The following is a 21,611-nucleotide window of genomic DNA, read 5'->3' on the forward strand; positions in this document are numbered from 1 at the left end:
ATTCTTTTTTTTTCCCTACCCTTTTAAGCATATTTTGGCCAAGTTTTATTTATACTGTTTAGAAAAGTTTATATCCTGTTTTCCTTTTTTTTTTTTTTTTTTTTTTTTTTTTTGAGACGGAGTTTCGCTCTTGTTACCCAGGCTGGAGTGCAATGGCGCGATCTCGGCTCACCGCAGTCTCCGCCTCCTGGGTTCAGGCAATTCTCCTGCCTCAGCCTCCTGTCCTTTTTTATAGGTAATGACATATTTTCATTATCCTGCAGTCTGTGGTTCAGTTAGCCTTTTTTAATATCATTTGTTTCAAATTTATAGTTTATTATCACAAAAGATACAGAAATCTGTTCATATTTTGTTTCCTTGTTTATGCCCTGCTTTGTTTCCCAAAGGATTTAAATCCTTAAGAATATAGCTGTTCACATAATCATGATGAAATGTTTCTGCTTTCCAGAGAGTTGTGCTGGGGATTTTGTTGTTCCCACTGGCACTATATAAGACCCTCAGTAACATTTTTAAACTGCATAGTGTTAATTTAAAGAATCAGAACATTATCTTTTCTTAATATGTTGCTTTTCATTTGTTTGATAATGAAGTTGAAATATATTGCTTTTCATTTGGTTGATAATGAAGTTGAATGAGAATATTTATTTAATGAAAATCAGAAGATGTGCAGACAAATGATTTGAGTAAAACTTAAGCAAGTTAGAAAATGTTTATTTTCTTAGGTTTTTCAGAAGTGTCGTTTTATGGTCATGACGTGTAGATCACATTTCACCTGAAGAAGTTGATGGTAACCCTTACCCATAACCAAATTTAGGATTTTTAGATTTGGGAAAAGGAAGTACGATGACTTACAAAGCTCTGCCTTAAAGGATAATAGATAGGTTTAATCAGGTTTACTCCACAACAAGGGATTCAGGCTGCTTAGTTATGTATCTTCTTTGAATCCAATGACAGTCTTTTGAGTTGAGGAATTGGTAGCATTTTTTTTTCCAGCCAAAATTCCCAGTTGATCTTTCTTCTTAATTCTCCCATGTTCACCAGATTTGCACTTCTGCCCTGCTTGTCCATGGTATTTTGTCTTCTGATTGTCTGATTCTCTAAAATCATTTACCTTGTCCCTCAGTGTGACATGTCTTTCCAGATCTCTACCTTTGTCTGATCTCTGAAACACCAAAGCTCTTCCTTTTCCTTTCAAACTTTCCTCATGACTGGAGTCACAAACTTGCCGTGCTCTGAGATGGTTGGTTGGAAACCAGCCCAAGCTGCATTGGGCACATTATACACCAAGATGAAGCCATAAGCTATTTCACAGTTACAGATGAACAGCTCCCTGCCCCCAAGTTCCCCTTCTGCTGGTGTAACTAAGGTGTCTAACCCAGAACTTCCTAGGTAATCTGCTATAGCACCGTTAGTGATGATAGATGGACATGCCAAGGTGTTGATCTCTTCAGCCAGTAGTAGCTGGGCAGAGCTTGACAAAGGAGCAACCTCCTCAGTTTATCTCAGTGTGCCATACAAATAATATTTTCTCTGGATGGCACAGTATGAAAAAGGGAAGTAGTGCCATGTTGAGCCATATCAGAGCCCCAAACAAAAGAAAAAAAAAGTGCATTCCTTTATATTTTTTCTTGAATGGCTAAGTTTTTTTCTGGAACATTAAAGTAGTTGGGAAAATAATGGAAAAAAAAAAAAGTTTGGATATTAAAACTCACTTTAAGTACTGCATGTATAAGGCAGTTCCCACAAACCAAGTATTATCCAGCCCAGCATATCAGTGGTGTCCAGCAGTTGAGAAACTTTGATCTAACCAATGAAAATTTGATGTTTTATTTTTGTCCTGACATCATGAATAGAGAGTGAACCACGAGATGCTGGAACTGACCAACGTAGCTCTGGCATTATTCGCCTCCATACAATAAAGCAGATCATAGATCAAGTAAGTTACTAAAACTTGACCTATTTTATTGTTATTGTGGTTTTGAGTGGGATGGGACTGGTTAATTCAAAAGTTGAAGGTAGTTTTTCTAAGACTGTTATTGACATACTATAAGAAAATTAAACCCTTACTGAAAAACATTATAATAATTGCTTTCAAGGGAATAGTTACAGTAGGCATGAGAAGATGATCTTTCATTACCACAAAACAAGTATATGATGTTTAGATGTTATTAATAGACTGCTTATATATTACATCAGTACAATTCAAGTTGTAGTTTGATATTTACATTAAGGAATGTCAGAAATATTAAATTCTTAAACTTATTTTCACTCTAAATGAACATGGATAATACTATCAGTTTGCGGTGTTAAGGCTGTCTTAAAAGTGAGCTTCAAAAACAAAAAAGTCAGCTTCATAGAAAGGTTTTTTTAGAAATTTGGCTAGAAATAGTATTGAATTAACTTCATTTACAGTTTTTTTAAAATATGTGCTCCTGAGACATTAGAATACAATTAAAGATCTGTTACCACTTAAATATATTACAGACTTTTCACTTTTTCTGAATGTGATGATGATTCTTTTTTTTTAAATTTTTGAGATAGGGTATTGCTTTGCCACCCAGGCTGGACTGCAGTAGCGTGATCTCGGCTCACTGTAGCCTCCACCTCTCAGGTTCAAGTGATTCTTGTGCCTCAGCCTCCTAAGTAGCTGGGATAACAGGCATATGCCACCATCTCTGCCTAGCTTTTGCATTTTTAGTAGAGACAGGATTTCTCCGTAATGGCCAGGCTGGTCTCAAATTTCTGGACTCAAGTGATTCACCCACCTCAACTTTCCATAGTGCTAGGATTATAGGGGTGCACCACTGCACCCAGCTGAATGTGGTGATTCTTAATTAATGATGTCTTATGCCTTTGTTTTTCCTTTGTTTCTAGGACAAACATGCTTTACTAGATGTAACACCAAATGCAGTTGATCGTCTTAACTATGCCCAGTGGTATCCAATTGTTGTATTTCTTAACCCCGATTCTAAGCAAGGAGTAAAAACAATGAGAATGAGGTTATGTCCAGAATCTCGGAAAAGTGCCAGGAAGTTATATGAGCGATCTCATAAACTTCGTAAAAATAATCACCATCTTTTTACGAGTGAGTATGTTAATAAAGGCCTTCTTTCAGCTTACAGTGTCTGGACAACATTATGTAGGCCAAAATGCTGTGGTGTTCAAATACTAAAACTTAAAAGGTGTTTTCTTGGAAAGCTTTCTGTTGTGCTAACAGCTGCTGTTTGGGTAAAAGAAAATAGACAGTTGCAAAATAGAGATTTCAAGTTTTTGCCTCCTTCCTCAGATACCATCTTTCAGTAATGATGATTTAGCCGTAAGCAGGATTGAATTTATTCTTCTGACTTTTGGCAGTGCTGTAACCATAAAACTACATTGTTATTTTCAGCTACAATTAACTTAAATTCAATGAATGATGGTTGGTATGGTGCACTAAAAGAAGCAATTCAGCAACAGCAAAACCAGCTAGTATGGGTTTCTGAAGGAAAGGTAAGACATTTCCTATTACTTTTGTGACCTGTTCAATAAATTAATGTAACTAATCCGATGCTTTTGAGATACCAGTGCTTTCTTATTAGATCAACATATTAGAGAAATTTGGGGAAAGTTAACTTGTGGGTTTTTTATAATTTGTGTGAAGTTATGAAAGTTGTTTTTGATGGTAACAGAATTCTTAAATTTTCTCACATATTGAATTACCACTCCAGAAGGATTCTCTCTTAAATAATCTCAAATTATAATGAAGAGCAAGTTAAGTTCTGATGCTATCTGGCTGTGAATGACAGCTTTGAGCCTGGCTTCAGTTTCCTCCTCTGAAAATGAGGAGATTTGGATGGCGTAGATGAGCATCTCCCAAAGTGCTGTCCACAGCACACTCAATTCAGGACTTGCTCTGAGAGAGAAGGTGAACAGTGGGTGGGAAATAAACCCTAGATCCCTTCAGGAGTGTCCTGGTAGCCACTGGCATTTAAAGGCTCTGAGACATCTTAAAAGTTAAAAAGCCTACTTTATATATGCATTTCTTTACATTTTTTTTTACTCCGCACCTGATAACATTCTTACAGCATACTGGGAGATATTGAACAAAGCAATAGATATCCTTCCTGGCTTTGAATTTTGGTTTTCTATATTTCCAAATGGCCACCTTTAAAGTAACTACTTTCTGTTGTCAGTCTTTCGGTTATATAGCAATCTTTGATGGGAAAGTCTGTTTATTTTGTCTGGAGAGTTAATCATTTCCTCAGAGTACACCACTGAAGGAAGCTTCCCACCCCCCCTCATGTTTTTTACCTTCTTCAGATCCATACAGTAAGTTTTGGTTATTAGGGAAGATTGAGAGTATCTCTGGTTTTTATTTTGTTCTTTGTACTTCCTTGTTGGTTTGGTTTTTGTTGTGTTTTGCCCCTGCATGGTTCTACCTTCCTCTGCCTGGCTGTGGCTACAGATGCTCTTAGAGCGCATGCTGCATGCTTAGGACCCCCCACGTCCCTTACCCAGACATAAACAGCCTCTGCAAGGAAAGCTGTTAACACTGAGAGGCAGTGTCTGTTGTTCTCAGCTACAGTAATGTGTCAGAGCTGTGCTTTTTCTCATTGTAAACCAGTGTAGGGGATGGACCATGCATATGAGACTCTAAGACCACTCTGAATAACATGTCAGCTAGAACTTGATAGGAAATCAAGGTGGCAACAAACCATACCGCTTTACAGTAACACACTTATTACCAATTTCTACTTTTGCAGCACTTGAAGGGATTGTAGTCTTCATACTAATCTTTTATAACAACACAATTCTGTTAACATCCTTTGTCAGGTACTATGTTAATAGCTTGCACTAGTGAATTGTTAAATTGAAATTAGTCCATAAATGTTTTCCCAAAATGCACACGTCTACTACCTGAGAGGCTTTTTTAAAATTCACAAATCTTAATTTTCCGTAATTTTTTTTAGTGATTTTTTTTTTTAAATTCTAGCTTGCTTTCTTTACTTGGTTTTAAAATAAAGTTCCAACTTTCTAGCTTTTTATGTAAGGAAAAATAGGTCATTTATTATCAGGCTAGACATGCATTTTGTAAGCCAGAAAAGGTTGTTAACAACTTAAAGCTTATCTTTCTGCCCCTTTCTCTTCAAGTATATTTTATAGAATAGATTCTTAAACTAAAACCACTTCATTTCACATTGACTTTCCTGATCCAACTACTTGAACCTAATTGCTAGGAAGAGTTCCTTTTTGCAAGATCTGACACAGTCTTATATGTCCCCTAAACCAAGAAAAGTCATCCTGAGGCTTTCCTGTTTACTAGTTTAAAGCAACCCATGGTTCTTGCTCATATCTGTATTTCAAACCAGCTGCAAATACTAAGTGAATTGATGAGTTCCAAGTTATTCTTGCCCAGACTTCCAGTATTTCCCTGACTGACTACTGGATTATAGTATACAGAAACCTGGCAAATTAAAGATTAGAGTAGATAGCAGGAAGACTTTTCTTCTGCAACAGCTGTTACCAAGTTGAGAAGCCATGGAGACTTACTCAGAGGGATTGTGCTCTAACAGGATAGATCCTTGGATTCCCACCCTCCCCAGCCTGGCAGATATTCTCTTGAAAACTGGTAGGCCTGACACACTGTAGTCTTTCTTATCAGGAAGGCAGTACTCAAGTTCCGGCTCTTAGAGAGCCAGGCATGGGACTGTGTGGAAAGCTCCATTCACACAGCTTGACTCCCACGACAATGCTTTGGGCATAGCAGACCTGTAGAACCACACCAAACCTGCTAGTTAATAGCAGTATATCTTCCTGGAGGAAAAGAGTTTTATGTCTGTCCTTCAGTCCATACAGAAGTGGAAGAAATACTTTCTGATTTCTTGATTCCAGATCTTTTACCTCCCATGACTAACTGAGCATAGTGTCTAGGCAGTGTCTTCAGGGAGTGTTCTTTTTAATCCAGGTACTAATGGCACATTAGTGTCCAGTGATAACCTGTTGGTTGCAACTCTGGAGCTTCCGTTGCCTCAAATACTTCTCACTTTCTGATCTACTCAGAGGGTCATCAACATACACTATTAGGAACAGTTCTTAATTACTTATAAAAGAAAAGCATCACTGTATCTCTGCCTCTCCATTCATTGGATACTGCTTCTATTAAGAATAATAAAGAATTTCTTCTTAATGTAGCAACCACCATGTAGGTGATGATTTTCCATTGTGTTTCATAACAGCTTTAAAGGCCAAATGTCAAATGTTTAAAAGATTGTGTTAGTCTACTCTTGCACTGCTGTAAATAGCTACCTGAGACTGGTTAATTTATTTAAAAAAAAAAAAAAAAAAAAAAAAAAAAAAAGAGGTTTAATTGGCTCACAATTCTGTGGGCTGTACAGGCTCCTGATTCTGGGAAGACCTCAGGAAACTTATAATCATGGCTGACAGTGAAGGGGAAGCAAGCACATCTTACATGGTTGAAGCAGGAGGAAGAGTGAGAAGTGGGGGAGTGCTACACACTTTTCAACAGATCTTGGGAGAACTCTGTCACAAGATAGCACAAGGGGGATGGTGCTAAACCATTAGAAACTGCCTCCGTGATCCAATCACCTCCTACCAGGCCCCACTCCACACTGGGGATTACAATTCAACTTGAGTTTTGGGTGGGGACACAGATCCAAACCATATATCTGTCCCTGGTCCCTCCCAAATTTTATGTCCTTCTCATATTGCAAAATAGAATGATGCCTTCCCAATAGTGCCCCAGAGTCTTAACTCATTTCAACATTAACTCAAAAGTTCAAAGTCTCATCCAAGACAAGGCTAGTTCCTTCTATCTAGGAGCGTATAGAATCAAAAACAAATTAGTTACTTCCAAGATACAAAGGGGATATAGGCATTGGATAAATACTCCCTTTTCAAAAGGGAGAAATCTGGCAAAACAGAGGGGCTCCAGGCCCCATGCAATTCCAAAACTAAGCAGGTTAATCATTAAATCTTAATGCTCCAAAATAATCTTCTTTGACTCCATGGCTCACGCCCAGGCTACACTGATACAAGGGGTTGTCTTCCAAGGCCTGGGCAGCTCCGCCCTATAGCTATATAGGGTACAGGTCCCACAGCTGCTTTCATGGACTGGCATTGAATGCCTGTGGCTTTTCCAGGTACGTGATGCAAGCTGTTGGTGGACCTACCTTTCTGGGGTCTGGAAGACAGTGGTCCTCTTACTACAGCTCCACTAGGAGTGCCCCTGTGGGGACTCTCGGTGGGGGCTCCATTCCCCTCCACACTGCCCTAAAGGGTCTCCATGAGGGCTCCACTTGCACAGCAGACTTCCGCCTGGACATCCAGGCATTTCTATACATCCTCTGAAATCGAAGTGGAGGCTCCCAGGCCTAACCTGTCTCCCTCTGTGCACCCACAGGCTTAATACCATGTGGAAGCTGCCAAGGCTTAGAGCTTATACCCTCTGAACAACAGCTTGAGCTGTAACCTGGAGGGGGTGGCCATGTCTGGAGCTGGAACAGCCATGATGCAGGATGCCATGTCCTGAGGCTGCACAGAGCAGCAGGGCTAGGGCCCGGCTCATGAAACCGTTTTTCCCTCCTAGGCCTCCAGGCTTGTGATGGGAGGGGCTGCCACAAAGGTGTCTGAAATGCTTTGGAGACATTTTCCCCCATTGTCTTGGCTACGAACATTCTGTTCCTTGTTTCTTGGCAAATTTCTTAAGCCAACTTCAGTTCCTCCCCAGAAAATGATTTTTATTTTCTACCACATTGCCAGGTTGCAAAGTTTCCAAACTTTTATGCTCTGCTTCCCTTTTACATATAAGTTCCAGTTTCAAATAATCTCTTTGTGCACACATATGAGCATGTGCTGTTAGAAGCAGCCAAGTTGAATCTTGAATGCTTTGCTGTTTAGGAATTTCCTCCACCAGATGCCCTAAATAATCGCTCAAGTTCAAAGTTCTGCAGATCACTATAGCAGGGTCACAGTGCTACCAGTCTCTGCTGAAACAGCAAGAATGTGTGACAGTAAGTGCTTCAACTCCATCTGAGACCTCCACAGCCTGGACTTCATTGTCCATATCACTGTCAGCATTTTGGTCAAAACCATTCAACAAGTCTTTAGGAAATTACAAACTTTTCCTCATTTTTCTGTCTTCTTGTGAGCCCGCCAGACTGTTGCCAACTTCTGCCCATTACCCAGTTCCAAAACTGCTTCCACATTTTTTAGATATCTTCATAACAATGCCTTACTTCTCTGGTACCAATTGACTGTATTAGTCCGTTCCCACACTGTGATAAAGAACCACCCGAGACTGGGTAATTTATAAAGAAAAGGGGTTTAATTGGCTCACAGTTCTGTGGGCTGTACAGGCTCCTGCTTCTGGGGAGGCCTCATGAGAGTTAAAATCATGGCAGAAGGTGAAGGGTAGCAAGCACATCTTACATGGCTGGAGTGGGAGGAAGAGAGTAGGGGAAGTGCACACTTTTAAATCTACAGACCTTGGAGAATTCTGTCACAAGGCAGTGTGAAGGGGATGGTGCTAAACCATTAGAAACCACCCCCGTGATTCAGTCACTTCCCACCAGGCCCCTCACCCGGCACTGGAGATTACAATTTAACATGAGATTTGGATGGGAACAGAAATCCAAACCATATCAGTTGTTTTCTAAACATAAATATATTAGTTCTTGTTCAACTTTTGAACCTTTGGGTTTATTTCATAGTTATTCTCATGTGCTATTCTGTCAGTGTGTCCTTGTTTCTGTGAGCTTAGTTTGGTAACAGTCTCCTCTTCGCCTTGCTTAAAAGGGCTGGAGAGCTAGTGAGTAGGTTTTATGAATCTGAGCAGTGTCAGAGTTTCTTCGTCGTCTTCCAGAGCTGAGCCCTGGAGTCTAACTTTGTCCGGCTGACCAGCCACTGTTTTCTTCATCCATGCCCTTCAGATCTCAAGGGATGCTCTGTATGTCTGTATGTGTGCTTGTACAATCTTCTTGACTTTTCCGTACCAGAAGTTTCAGGAAGTAGATGTGGCTTCTCCTGAGAAAGATAATCCTTTTCAATCTCCCTTGTACGATAAAGGCCTTCTCTTAAAGAACTACTGAATAAAATTTGTAATTTACTTTTATTTGACCCAGGCGGACGGTGCTACAAGTGATGACCTTGATTTGCATGATGATCGTCTGTCCTACCTGTCAGCCCCAGGTAGTGAATACTCAATGTATAGCACGGACAGTAGACACACTTCTGACTATGAAGACACAGACACAGAAGGCGGGGCCTACACTGATCAAGAACTAGATGAAACTCTTAATGATGAGGTTGGGACTCCACCGGAGTCTGCCATTACACGGTCCTCTGAGCCTGTAAGAGAGGACTCCTCTGGAATGCATCATGAAAACCAAACATATCCTCCTTACTCACCACAAGCGCAGCCACAACCAATTCATAGAATAGACTCCCCTGGATTTAAGCCAGCTTCTCAACAGGTAAGCAGCAAGCATTCAACGTTTTGTAGATAGAGGTGCATTATTAAATTTTAGAATGTGGTGACTGAGTTAAAAAATATATATGTTGTCCTTTCTCCAGATTAAGAATTAATCTTCAGTTTCAATTTGAGAGTACCAAGGACTTAATTCTAAATTTTGTGTGTTTGTCTTACACAGCAATGTACTGGATTTTTTTTTTTCCCAAAAAGTTTAGGACATGAGGTCATAGTTTTGTTATTCAGCACACTTAAAATGTATGTTTACCAATCACTATAAATTGAAGTGAGAAGTCAGTAAACAGAAACACTATATTTAAAATATTTTAAACACTTCACAGAAAGCAGAAGCTTCATCTCCAGTCCCTTACCTTTCGCCTGAAACAAACCCAGCATCATCAACCTCTGCTGTTAATCATAATGTAAATTTAACTAATGTCAGACTGGAGGAGCCCACCCCAGCTCCTTCCACCTCTTACTCACCACAAGCTGATTCTTTAAGAACACCAAGTACTGAGGCAGCTCACATAATGCTAAGAGATCAAGAACCATCATTGTCGTCGCATGTAGATCCAACAAAGGTACCTGTGCTGCAGTGTTGTACTATTTGTTGCTCTCCATCAGTCTGGCACATGATCATTTTTGCTTTGCCCTTTAAGTGTTCCTTTTGCTTTTTTACTGCAGGCTTATACACTGTAATGCTTTCAAATCAGTCGAATCATTTCAGTTTTGTAGTTTGCATGGCTTCCAGTGGTATACTGATTATTTGAAAACAGGCCTTTTAATTGAGATTTGTGTTTATTATGTTTATTTTTATTATTTTTGGCTTTCAGTATCTTCCAGAATTCCCTAATATATAATTGAGACCCATCATAAACATACTCTGTTAATACAAATTATGATGCTCATAAATTTTCTTTAGGATTTTTCAGTGTCAAAATGAAGTGTAATCAATAATGCATTAATTTTCTACTAAATTTAATGTTTATCTTTAACTCACTGTTTATTTAGTACATGCTGAAACGTAATAGCCCCTACCTGCATTATAAATTTTGAGCTTTCACTTAAACCAGCTTTTTCCACTAATCTTGTCTATCCTGATAATAAATGGTAAAACATACCATTATCACATATTAAATTATAGTTTAATATTTAAACATAGTCTAATAAAAAAGAATTAAAAACAAGACTGTCCTTAAATGTGAATTTTTTACACAGGCGCATAGAAAGGATCCATATCCCGAGGAAATGATGCGGCAGAACCATGTTTTCAAACAGCCAGCCGTTGGTCACCCAGGGCACAGGCCAGACAAAGATCCTAATGTGACCTATGAACCCCAACTTCCATACGTAGAGAAACAAGCCAGCAGAGACCTTGAGCAGCCCACATACAGATACGAGTCCTCAAGCTACACGGACCAGTTTTCTCGAAACTATGACCATCGTCTGCGATATGAAGATCGTGTCCCCATGTATGAAGAACAGTGGTCATATTATGATGACAAACAGCCTTTCCCATCTCGGCCATCTTTTGATAATCAGCACTCTCGAGACCTTGACTCCAGACAGCATCCCGAAGAGTCCTCAGATCGAGGGTACTTTCCACGTTTTGAAGAGCCAGCCCCTCTGTCCTATGATAGCAGACCGCGTTATGAACAGGCCCCTAGAGCATCCGCCCTGCGGCACGAAGAGCAGCCAGCTGCTGGGTATGACACGCATGGTAGACACAGACCAGAAGCCCAGCCCTACCCTTTGGCAGGGCCAAAACCCACAGAGCCCAAGCAGTATTTTGAGCAATACTCACGCAGTTACGACCAAGTACCACCCCAAGGATTTGCCTCTAGAGCAGGTCATTTTGAGCCTCTCCATGGTGCTGCAGCTGTCCCTCCGATGATACCTTCATCTCAGCATAAGCCAGAAGCTCTGCCTTCAAATGCCAAACCACTGCCTCCACCTCCAGCTCGAACTGAAGAAGAAGAAGACCCAGCAATGAAGCCACAGTCTGTGCTCACCAGAGTGAAGATGTTTGAAAACAAAAGATCTGCATCCTTAGAGACCAAGAAGGATGTAAATGACACTGCTGGTTTTAAGGTACACTAAGTGAACACTCATTTAAAGGGCTTCTTTGCTCTTCCCTCCCCCATTACGTGACGTCTATTCTGTAGTTAACTGTTCCTTAGGCATATTTGTCTTTTTTTTTAACAGCCTCCAGAAGTAGCATCTAAACCTCAAGGTGCTCCCATCATTGGTCCCAAACCCACTTCTCAGAATCAATTCAGTGAACATGACAAAACTCTGTACAGGTCAGTGCACTTTGTGCTCTCTGCGGCATGGAACTGAGTGGGAATATAACCCTCTCTAATGTGAATTTACTTAATGACTTGCTTTCTTCCACATCTGCTTTCTGTGCCTTCTAGAACTTTAGACAGTATAGAGTTATTTGCTCATACGCAAATCATTGAGATCCTGGACTGAAGTTCTCAAAAATCCCATTTAAAGTTCTTCAAGTCTGTCATTGACTGTTCTTGACATTGGTATATGTACTTCTCAAGATGTTCTTCACTGTCTTGGTTACATTCCCCTTTCTCTTTGTAATAACTGCTTTTACCCTGCTGTCCCCCTAATCATACAATCATTTAGGTTATTGAAGGACTCATGAGCCAGAAGGCAGCTGCCTCTGAGTTTGCTTTTTGAGGACATGGGATTCGAAATACCTATTTTAACTGTTGGACTGCTCAGTTAGATCCTGAATAATCACAGCAGTTAGTGATTATTGACCTTTTGGTCAAGATAAGACACATATTCCACTTCCTTCATCACATTAATATCTAAAAAGTTGTTCCATTTGTCATTCATTATCTGTTAGGATCCCAGAACCTCAGAAACCTCAAGTGAAGCCACCTGAAGATATCGTTCGGTCAAATCATTATGACCCTGAAGAAGATGAAGAATATTATCGAAAACAGCTCTCGTACTTTGACCGAAGAAGTTTTGAAAATAAGCCTCCTGCACACATTGCTGCCAGCCATCTCTCTGAGCCTGCAAAGCCAGCTCATTCTCAGAATCAATCAAATTTTTCTAGTTATTCTTCAAAGTAAGTTACTTCACCTGGCTTTTAAAAATAGGATGCAGCATATTAATTGTGAAGTCCAATATATTTTGAAGAAAAATAGTTTAAGTGTAATACATGATTTCCGTAGGTTCTAGTGGTTCAGCATTGTACATGCTTTTTAATTCTGGGATGTGTGTTTTGTTTTTAAAGTCTGCTATTAGATGTACACATTTTTTGCATTCACAAAAGATGCTAACGTCACAGAGTTTTGATAGAAGACAGTGTCAACGGCAAGGACCCTCAGCACTAGGCAGTCATCAGTCTTCATTTCTGTACACACACCTAATGACTTCATGCTGGTTCTTTTCCTTCTTTTCTATTTTTATTTGTTAAATATAAAAACAGATGTGAGGAGGACCGTGTCTGAGTGAAATACAAACTGGTTTGTTTTTTGTGTTTTTTGTTTTTCTCAAGGCAAAAAAGAGCTTTTTTGGGGGGGCGGGAGGGGCGGGGTGAGATTTTTGATCCAGTTTTACAGGTGAGGGCAGAGCTGGGACTGAACCCCAAGTTTCATGACTCCCAGTCATCTTTTCCCTGTGCCTGCTGCTCCCCTCTGTTTACTTGTCCCTGGGTTTCATGTTGGTTTGCTCTTTCTTTCTTATGCCTACGTGGATTTGTGTCTCCTGCTGGTTCTGTGTCTCTGGTTATTGACATTTTGGTCAAGATAAGACTTACATATTCCACTTTCTTCATAACATTAATATCTAAAAAGTTGTTCCATTTGTCATTCATTACCTGTTAGGATCCCAGAACCTCAGAAACATCAAGTGAAGCCACGTGGCTGATAAGAGAATTTGGTAGACAGTTGCGTCTAAGCCCACACAGGCACACAGATAGATTCATACCTCAACAGAAAATAACCCACAAGAGCAAAAACAGATGTGGATTTGTCAAAAAGAATTCATTTATACAGTTACAGGGGCTGGCTACGCAAGTCCTACATCAGAGGACAGTTGGTCAGGAAGGGAAGATCTCGAGCTCCTGGGAAGTCTGAGGTCAGGGAATGCCTACCTTCTCATTCAGACCGCTCTGTGATTAGGCCAGGCCCACCCAAGATCATTTCCCTCAACTGATGTGGGACATTACACCTCAAGAATCCTTTGATGGCAGTACCTAGCCAGATTGACACAAAGTCATCATACATAATACTGTGTCTAGATTAAAAGCCTCTGGCTTTTTCCTAAATTAGTTGTGTGGGCTTGGGATTATCTTGGGAAATGACTTACTTGTCATTTACCATTGAGTGAAAATTGTTTTAGGACATACTTTAAAACCACTAACATTAAAGCCTAATTTTAATTAGCACTGCTTTTTTTCTAAGACGTCATTTGAAGTGAAGACTTAACACATTTTTTTCACTGTCCTATGTTCAAGGCTGTATGTTTACAGAAGAAGGCAGTTTATGAGAATACAAATGCAAATTTAGACTGCTGCAGTGGGGGTTATATTAAAGCAAATAGTATCTTACACTCTGTAAACCACCCCTTAGCACATCGCTAGAAAGGTGTTGTGGCATCTAGATGTCATCTAGACTGAAGTCAGCCAGGCACTGTATAAACCCACACAGGCACACAGCTGGGTTCATACCTCAACAGAACAAAACCCACAAGAACAAAAGCAGATATGGATTTGTTACAAGGAATTCATTTACATTTACAGGATTACAGGAATTCATTTACACAGTTATCACAGTAGCATCTAAATGGTGTCTAGCCTAAAGTGAGCTGGGCACTGAGCCTTAGGAACTCAGCTTTGGTAAGACAGAAGAGTGTACTCTTTAGTCATTATTTTTACTAAACACCATTAAATACATTCATTCCTGTCAGAAGGCGGCTTAGGGGTGTAGTTTAAAGAGCTATTTTATCCTTTTACCTGCTTGGTAAGTAGAATACAACCTTAAATAGATTAGGTCTAAAAAAGTAAGTTGTTTTGCCAGGGAATCAAATAAATACATGTTTGCTTTTTGTGTTAATTTGTTTTTCTAGAGAGAAGACCTAGCTCTTTTGTGATATATAACTTCATTCAGGGTGTAGAGCATTGCCCTTGCATTCAGTAGGGGTCAATAGTTGTTGAGTGAATGAAGCTCAGAACAGGGCAATGGTGTAGTAGGTACATCCACCAACCTCCTTTTCATTAAAACAGCTCTGGGAGGAACCTGTATTATCTGGTCATTGTTTTCACAGGGATATATTGTGAAATGATGACATCTGTCTTTGTGAATTTACTCAGAACTCAGTTTGATTTTTTTACTCCCTACTGCTGTGAGTAAAAGTATAATTTGGGATGGATACCAGTATACATTTTTTTCCTTTGTAGTATGAAATTGAAACTCTTTATAATTGTGCTACATGTTTCCATATAGGTATTTAATGGTTAGAGAATTGGAAAGGAGAATAAGGTCACTGAAGAAAACTTAAGAGGGAAGTTGTTTCTGTGCCTTTCCCTTGTAATGCTTTTTCACCCTCTTGTCCAATGAGTACAACTTCATCAACTGGAAAACAGCATAAACTGCAGGACTGTCTCCTACATTTCAAAACCACTTACTGTTTGTTACTAAGTAGACTGCCTGCAGGCATTGCATTCTTTTTTTTCTTTCAGTAAAATACAGGAATAGCAAAATTGTATTCCTCCAGATGATGTGCTCATGCATCACTTAAAAACACACCTCAGAAATGGTGAGAATGGGGGAAGGGAAATATCTTTGTTAGCACAAGACAAATGCCCCAGGAAGCAAGCTGCTATTACCCAGTCTTTTAGTTCCCTAGAGCTGGATTAGAACTGGAAAGGTTAGGAGACAGTAGCTCAGATATTTCACCTCCAAAGTAAATTAGAAGTTTTTAAGGATTCTAAGGCAGAGGGAGAAGAGCAATGTCCCTCCAGGTCGGTGTACACATCTCAGCCCAGAGATTGGGTCAACTATTGTCAGGACAACCAGGGATTTTTTTTGTTAATCAAATCTACCTTTCAGGACTCAACTCACTATGTGAGACTTCCAGGTCTCAATAAATAATGATGGTTTTTAGCTTTTAAAGAATTAAATGTAGGCCAGGCGCGGTGGCTCACACCTGTAATCCCAGCACTTTGGGAGGCCGAGGCGGGTGAATCACGAGGTCAAGAGATCGAGACCATCCTGGTCAACATGGTGAAAACATGTCTCTACTAAAAATACAAAAAATTAGCTGGGCATGGTGGCACGTGCCTGTAATCCCAGCTACTCAGGAGGCTGAGGCAGGAGAATTGCCTAAACACAGGAGGCGGAGGTTGCGGTGAGCCGAGATCGTGCCATTGCACTCCAGCCTGGGTAAGAAGAGCGAAACTCCATCTAAAAGAAAAAAAAGAATTAAATGTAATACACTGATGTCCAGTTGTTTTTGTGTTTGTGAGACATCATTAGATGAGAGGGAGACTGAGCATCAAGCCTGCAGCTTCACCAGTAAGATTCCGCCACCACAGGGCCCGGCTCACAATTGGAGATGGTGGAGGTCTTGCTAGAAAGGAGCAAGTGAAGTCTGGTCAGGTTCATGTTTTCATTGGCTCATTTACCATTCCCCTTCCAGGGGCTCACTGTAGCTCTGCTGTTGTATTACTTTTTCCTGTGTCTTCACTTGCAGAATTTCTTTTGCCCAGCCTTTTTTTTTTTTTTTTTTTTTAAACGGGACATTTCACTCCCACTTGGTCACCACTCTTTGATTTGATCAATTTCTTTGCTCACTATTAGCAGCTGCAATCAGAGATAGAGAAGGAGCAAAGCTCAAGCACACTGCTCTTCACTGCAGTACCGGTTAAAGTACAGAGGGTGGGCCAGCAGACAGGGCATTTATCTTTCATTTTCTCGGCCAAATGAGAGTTAGTGAAATGTTCTTTTATATAGACCAAATTATGGTGAAATGGTGGATGCTGGTAAGATTTTTTAAATGACATTTTGAGTACCATTTGCTGCAAATTTACTTAGTTAGATTGACCATTTTCTTTCATTTTTCTGTTGCGCTTGCTTTGCCATCACCTAGATTTCTTGGCTCTTACACTAGCTATGACTACTTGAAAAGGAACGTCAAGTGGTAAGACTGGCAATTAATGTGAGGCTGTTACATAAGGTGTCCCTCACTGTGTCATTGGCATTATGTGCACTTTCAGATTTTAATGTCATCATCAGGTGCTTAGTCTAAATTCATGAAAGCAAGATTAAAAAGCTAATCATAAGATTAGACTTCTTCAAAGAAAAATTATGAAAATGAGCAGGGGCATTCCAAGTCTATATGCTTTTGTTTGTGCACATAAAGCTAGTGTAGCTTTGGCATTCAGCAGTAAGGTTTAGATGGCAATGTTGCAATTATGGGTCTTTTAAAAAGATCTGTGTGAATTTTGTGTTACATATTAACAATTGGCAATCTGGAAAAATACACATACGTGGCACAATTTGACTTAAATGAACCTTGTGAAATAAAACAGTATCTGCTGCTCTAGCAGTCGTTTAACCAAAAAATGGACCTGGTAACTCAAGGGGAAATTTTGAAGTAAAAGGTCCAGTTTTTTTAGTTTTTCTGAAACACAGATACGCCCCTTGTTTGTGGCTACTTTGAGGCTATAACAGCATAGTTTGAATAGTTGTGACAAAGGCTGTATGGCCAAAAAACCAAAAACATTTACTCTCTGGTGCTTCAGTGAAAACGTTTGCCAACCACTAGTCTGTGACATCTGGTTTTATGGTGCTGCAAGTATGCCAGATGCCAGATACAAAAACAAAAGCGGGTCTAGGGCCAGGCGCGGTGGCTCACGCCTGTAATCCCAGCACTTTGGGAGGCTGAGGCGGGTGGATCATTTGAGGTCAGGAGTTCAAGAACAGCCTGGCCAACATGGTGAAACTTTGTCTCTACTAAAAAACACAAAAATTTGCCAGGGTGTAGTGGCACCCACCTATAATCCCAGCTACTTGGGAGGCTGAGGAAGGAGAATCTCTTGAGCCTGGGAGGCAGAGGTTGCAGTGAGCCAAGATCACGCCACTGCACTCCAGTCTGGGCGACAGAATGAGACCCTATCTCCAAAAAAAAAAAAAGTGGGTCTCAGGAAAATTTGTGCCATGATATGTTTTCAGAATATTTGCAAGACTTTCTTATCAACGTTACTACTTTTTGTAAATAACAAATATTAAAATATACCCAAAATTTCACCTGCCTTTGGTTGCCATCTTCTGGATGTTTTACTAATATTCTTAAAGTATTTGTGCTGTCTGAACATTTGTGCCGATAAATGGTTGAATCTGTTCTTATATTTCAGTAGAGTAGCTACCCACACTTATGAGAATAAATAGGAAATTTCTAAATTTTTTAACTTAGAGCTACATGGAGAAATGAAACTTGTTTTGTAAATGTGAGTCCATTTTCAGGTGTTGGCACTCTCCTCATTTGTTAACAGGGGAAAGCCTGCTGAAGCCGATGTTGTGGATAGATCATTTGGTGAGAAACGCTATGAACCCATCCAGGCCACTCCCCCGCCTCCTCCATTGCCTTCGCAGTACACTCAGCCGCCTCAGCCTGTCACCAGCACATCTCTCCACATACATTCTAAGGGAGCACATGGTGAAGGTAGGAAGTTTGCAAGTAGACATTATAACACAGTAATGCTTATGAATAAAATTCTGGTGGTTTCTAGGCAAAAAGTTTTTTACATGAAAAAATATATGCTTGAAACCTTTGGGCTGGGAACAGTGAAAACTAAGAATTTTGTTAAAAGTATGTCTTCTATTTTTACAATTAGGACCATTATTTTGGACAGCCTTTTAGCTAAACAGATTTTAATCTATTTTATGCTAGTCTCTAAATCTTTAGTGCTTGCCAGTGTATCTAAAGATGGTTTGTAAAAACTATTGTTGTATTTTATCTTCACACACTGACATAGAAAAGCTGTAATGTTTCACATAAAATGTATCCCACAGCACCTTGCCTTTTGCACTTACATACCAGGTAGTTAATGTATACCTCCAATTTACTCATCTTAAGAGCTGTGTAACATTTTACCCTCAGAGTGTAACACAAGAGTGTTTCTCTCTCCTGTTGACAAACACTTTCCTAGCACAGACGTGTCTCTTCCCGTAGGAGGCACCTTCCAGGGCTTGTGAGTCTTGAACCGGACATGTTGTAGTTCTGGCTTGAGACTTTTTTTTTTCACACACAATTACGTTTACAGATAAAGACAGTTTAAAGACAGTTTTAATTCTTACTTTGCAGTCTTTATGCCTTTTCTTTTTTTTCTTTTTTTGAAACGAAGCCTCACTCTCAACCAGGCTAGGGTGCAGTGGCTCAATCTTGGCTCACTGCAACCTCCGCCTCCCAGGTTCAAGTGATTCTTCTGCCTCAGCCTCCCAAGTAGCTGGGACAACAGGTGCCCACAACCACACCTGGCTAATTTCTGTATTTTTCATAGAGACAGGGTTTCACCATGTTGGCCAGGCTGGTCTCAAACTCCTGGCCTCAAGTGATCCGCCACTTCGGCCTTTCAGAGTGCTGGGATTGCAGGTGTGAGCACTGCACCTGGCCTTCTAGAGTGCTGGGATTGCAGGTGTGAGCACTGCACCTGGCCTTCTTTCTTTTCTTGCTGATTGCACTGGCCAGGACCTCCGGTGAACTGTGGAATAGAAGCGGTGAAATTGGACCTCTTTTGCTAGTTCCCAATCTTAAGGAGAAAGGACTTCATGTTTTACCTTTACAATGTTAGCTGTAGAATTTTCATAGATGTCTTTTGTCATGTTCAGGACATTCCCTATTTAGTTTGCTGAAAGGAGTTTGTCAGGTGTTTTCCTGCATGTATTAAGATGACCATATGATTTTTCTTCTTGTGCCATGGTAAATTATGTTACTATGTTGATGAGGAATCTGGATTCGTAATTTTTGTCTTGTAGTGTCCTTAATTATTTCACAGAGTTCAGTTGGTGCTATGTTACACAGCCTCTGGCAGTGCATAGAAAATCCTGTGGTTCCACTACTGAGCCAACACTTGGCATCATCAGACTTTCCGGTTTTTTTCTTTCTCGTGGATGTTAAATAATATTTAATGTTTTTTGTTGGTTTTGTTTAACATTTTCCTAATGAATAGTGGGTATATTTATTATATGATTACTAGACATTTTGGTTTTCACAGAGACTAGTGCCAGTCTCTGGAGCCAGGAATCTTAACAGCTGGACCCTGACTTCAGCACAGGGTGTACTCATGGCACCACATGTCCATGCTGCCCTCATCCCTTAGCATCACAGCTTGCCTCCAGCGCTTAAGAGTCAGGCTCTGGCTCTGCGACCCACACTTGGGCCTTGACTCCAGCACCAGGACAAGTTAAGCTGTTTTTCAGAGAGTTTTTAAAATGCTTATATGTTCATTTTTCAGGAAATCCAGTGTCATTGGATTTTCAGAATTCCTTAGTGTCCAAACCAGACCCACCTCCATCTCAGAATAAGCCAGCAACTTTCAGACCACCAAACCGAGAAGAAACTGCTCAGCCAGCTTTCTATCCCCAGAAAAGTTTTCCAGATAAAGCTCCAGTTAATGGAGCTGAACAGACTCAGAAAACAGTCACTCCAGCATACAATCGATTCACACCAAAACCATATACAAGTTCTGCCCGACCATTTGAACGCAAGTTTGAAAGTCCTAAATTCAATCACAATCTTCTGCCAAGTGAAACTGCACATAAACCTGACTTGTCTTCAAAATCTTCCACTTCTCCAAAAACTCTTGTGAAATCACACAGTTTGGCACAGCCTCCTGAGTTTGACAGTGGAGTTGAAACTTTCTCTATCCATGCAGAGAAGCCTAAATACCAAATAAATAATACCAGCACAGTGCCAAAAGCTATTCCTGTGAGGTAAGACTTTTGCCTTTGCTCAAAGCATTGGCACTATGATTTTTCTCATGTCAGCTTGTTGTAGTTTATTTGACTTGGGACTTTGAAGGGATCATTTTAACTCAGCCTTTAAACTGAAGAGTGTTGTTGAAATGAAACGAATGCTTTTAATAGAAGGTCTTCCAGGAGGTGCGAGATGTTGGTGAAATCATACAGCTAACAGTCAGCGTGTGGTTAGTAGGCACTGTCACCATCCCTCTTTGACTAAGAACTGAGGTTGAATGACAGCAGTTTGCCCAGGGTCACACAGCTAGAGTGAGGTGAGCCCTGATTCAGCCACTGGTCATCCAGCCTATGAGCCCATGCCTTTTTTTTTTTTTTTCTTTTTCTGTGACTGAGTCTCACTCTGTCACCCAGGCTGGAGTGCAGTGGCACAATCTCGGCTCATTGCAACCTCTGCTTCCTGGGTTCAGGCGCTTCTCCTGCCTCACCCTCCCGAGTAGCTGGGATTACAGGCATGCGCCACCACGCCTTGCTAATTTTTTTGTATTTTTTTTTTCACCATGTTAGCCAGCCTGGTTTTGAACTCCTGACCTCAAGTGATCCACCCATCTTGGCCTCCCAAAGTGTTAGGATTACAGACGTGAACCACCGCCCCTGTGCTGCCAGGCTAGAGTGCAGTGGTGCAATCTCAGCTCTCTGCAGCTTCTGCTTCCTGAGTTCAAGCAATTCTTGTGCCTCAGCCTCCCAAGTAGCTGGGACTACAGGCATGTGCCACCATGCCAAGCTAAATTTTGTATTTTTAGTAGAGGCAGGGTTTTGCCATGCTGCCCAGACTGGTCTTGAACTCCTGGGCTCAAGTGATCTGCCCACCTCAGCCTCCCAAAGTGCTGGGATTACAGGTGTGAGCTACCATGCCCAGCTGAGAGCCCATACTCTTAACCACCCATGGCCTCCTGTAACCTCCTGACCCACTGGTAAGGTGAATGTGGAGAGCATCTAAAAATGTTAAGCGTCTGTGTTTCTCATTCATTATTTGTTCCACAGCAATGCTAAAGAGAAATAAAGATAGAATAACCTCTGACTGTTTAAAGAGTAGCAGTTAGTAGTAAAATGGCTGAGCAAAGGAGGCAAAGCGAGTGCTCCTGGAGCCTCCCTGCAGATCCTCTTTCCTGTCTTTCATTCCACAGTGATTGACCAGA

General features: G+C 40.6%; 1 protein-coding gene across 6 annotated transcripts in view; it reads left to right on the forward strand.

The window, feature by feature from the left end:
- TJP1 (tight junction protein 1) overlaps positions 1-21,611 on the forward strand; it is a 242,759-nt gene that overhangs the window by 214,026 nt on the left and 7,122 nt on the right. For 4 of the 6 annotated variants that reach the window (XM_039479941.2, XM_039479939.2, XM_039479940.2 and 1 more), the window contains 10 exons: positions 1,854-1,936; positions 2,875-3,085; positions 3,389-3,489; positions 9,120-9,470; positions 9,808-10,047; positions 10,685-11,557; positions 11,672-11,769; positions 12,333-12,560; positions 17,991-18,160; positions 19,953-20,430. In XM_039479941.2, coding sequence (XP_039335875.2) covers positions 1,854-1,936; positions 2,875-3,085; positions 3,389-3,489; positions 9,120-9,470; positions 9,808-10,047; positions 10,685-11,557; positions 11,672-11,769; positions 12,333-12,560; positions 17,991-18,160; positions 19,953-20,430 — 2,833 coding nt within the window. The remainder of the gene's footprint in view (positions 1-1,853; positions 1,937-2,874; positions 3,086-3,388; positions 3,490-9,119; positions 9,471-9,807; positions 10,048-10,684; positions 11,558-11,671; positions 11,770-12,332; positions 12,561-17,990; positions 18,161-19,952; positions 20,431-21,611) is intronic. The other 2 variants (XM_039479944.2, XM_039479942.2) reach the window with 1 other exon arrangement.

Source organism: Saimiri boliviensis, chromosome 5, assembly GCF_048565385.1.
Source record: "Saimiri boliviensis isolate mSaiBol1 chromosome 5, mSaiBol1.pri, whole genome shotgun sequence".
Classification (NCBI taxonomy): domain Eukaryota; kingdom Metazoa; phylum Chordata; class Mammalia; order Primates; family Cebidae; genus Saimiri; species Saimiri boliviensis.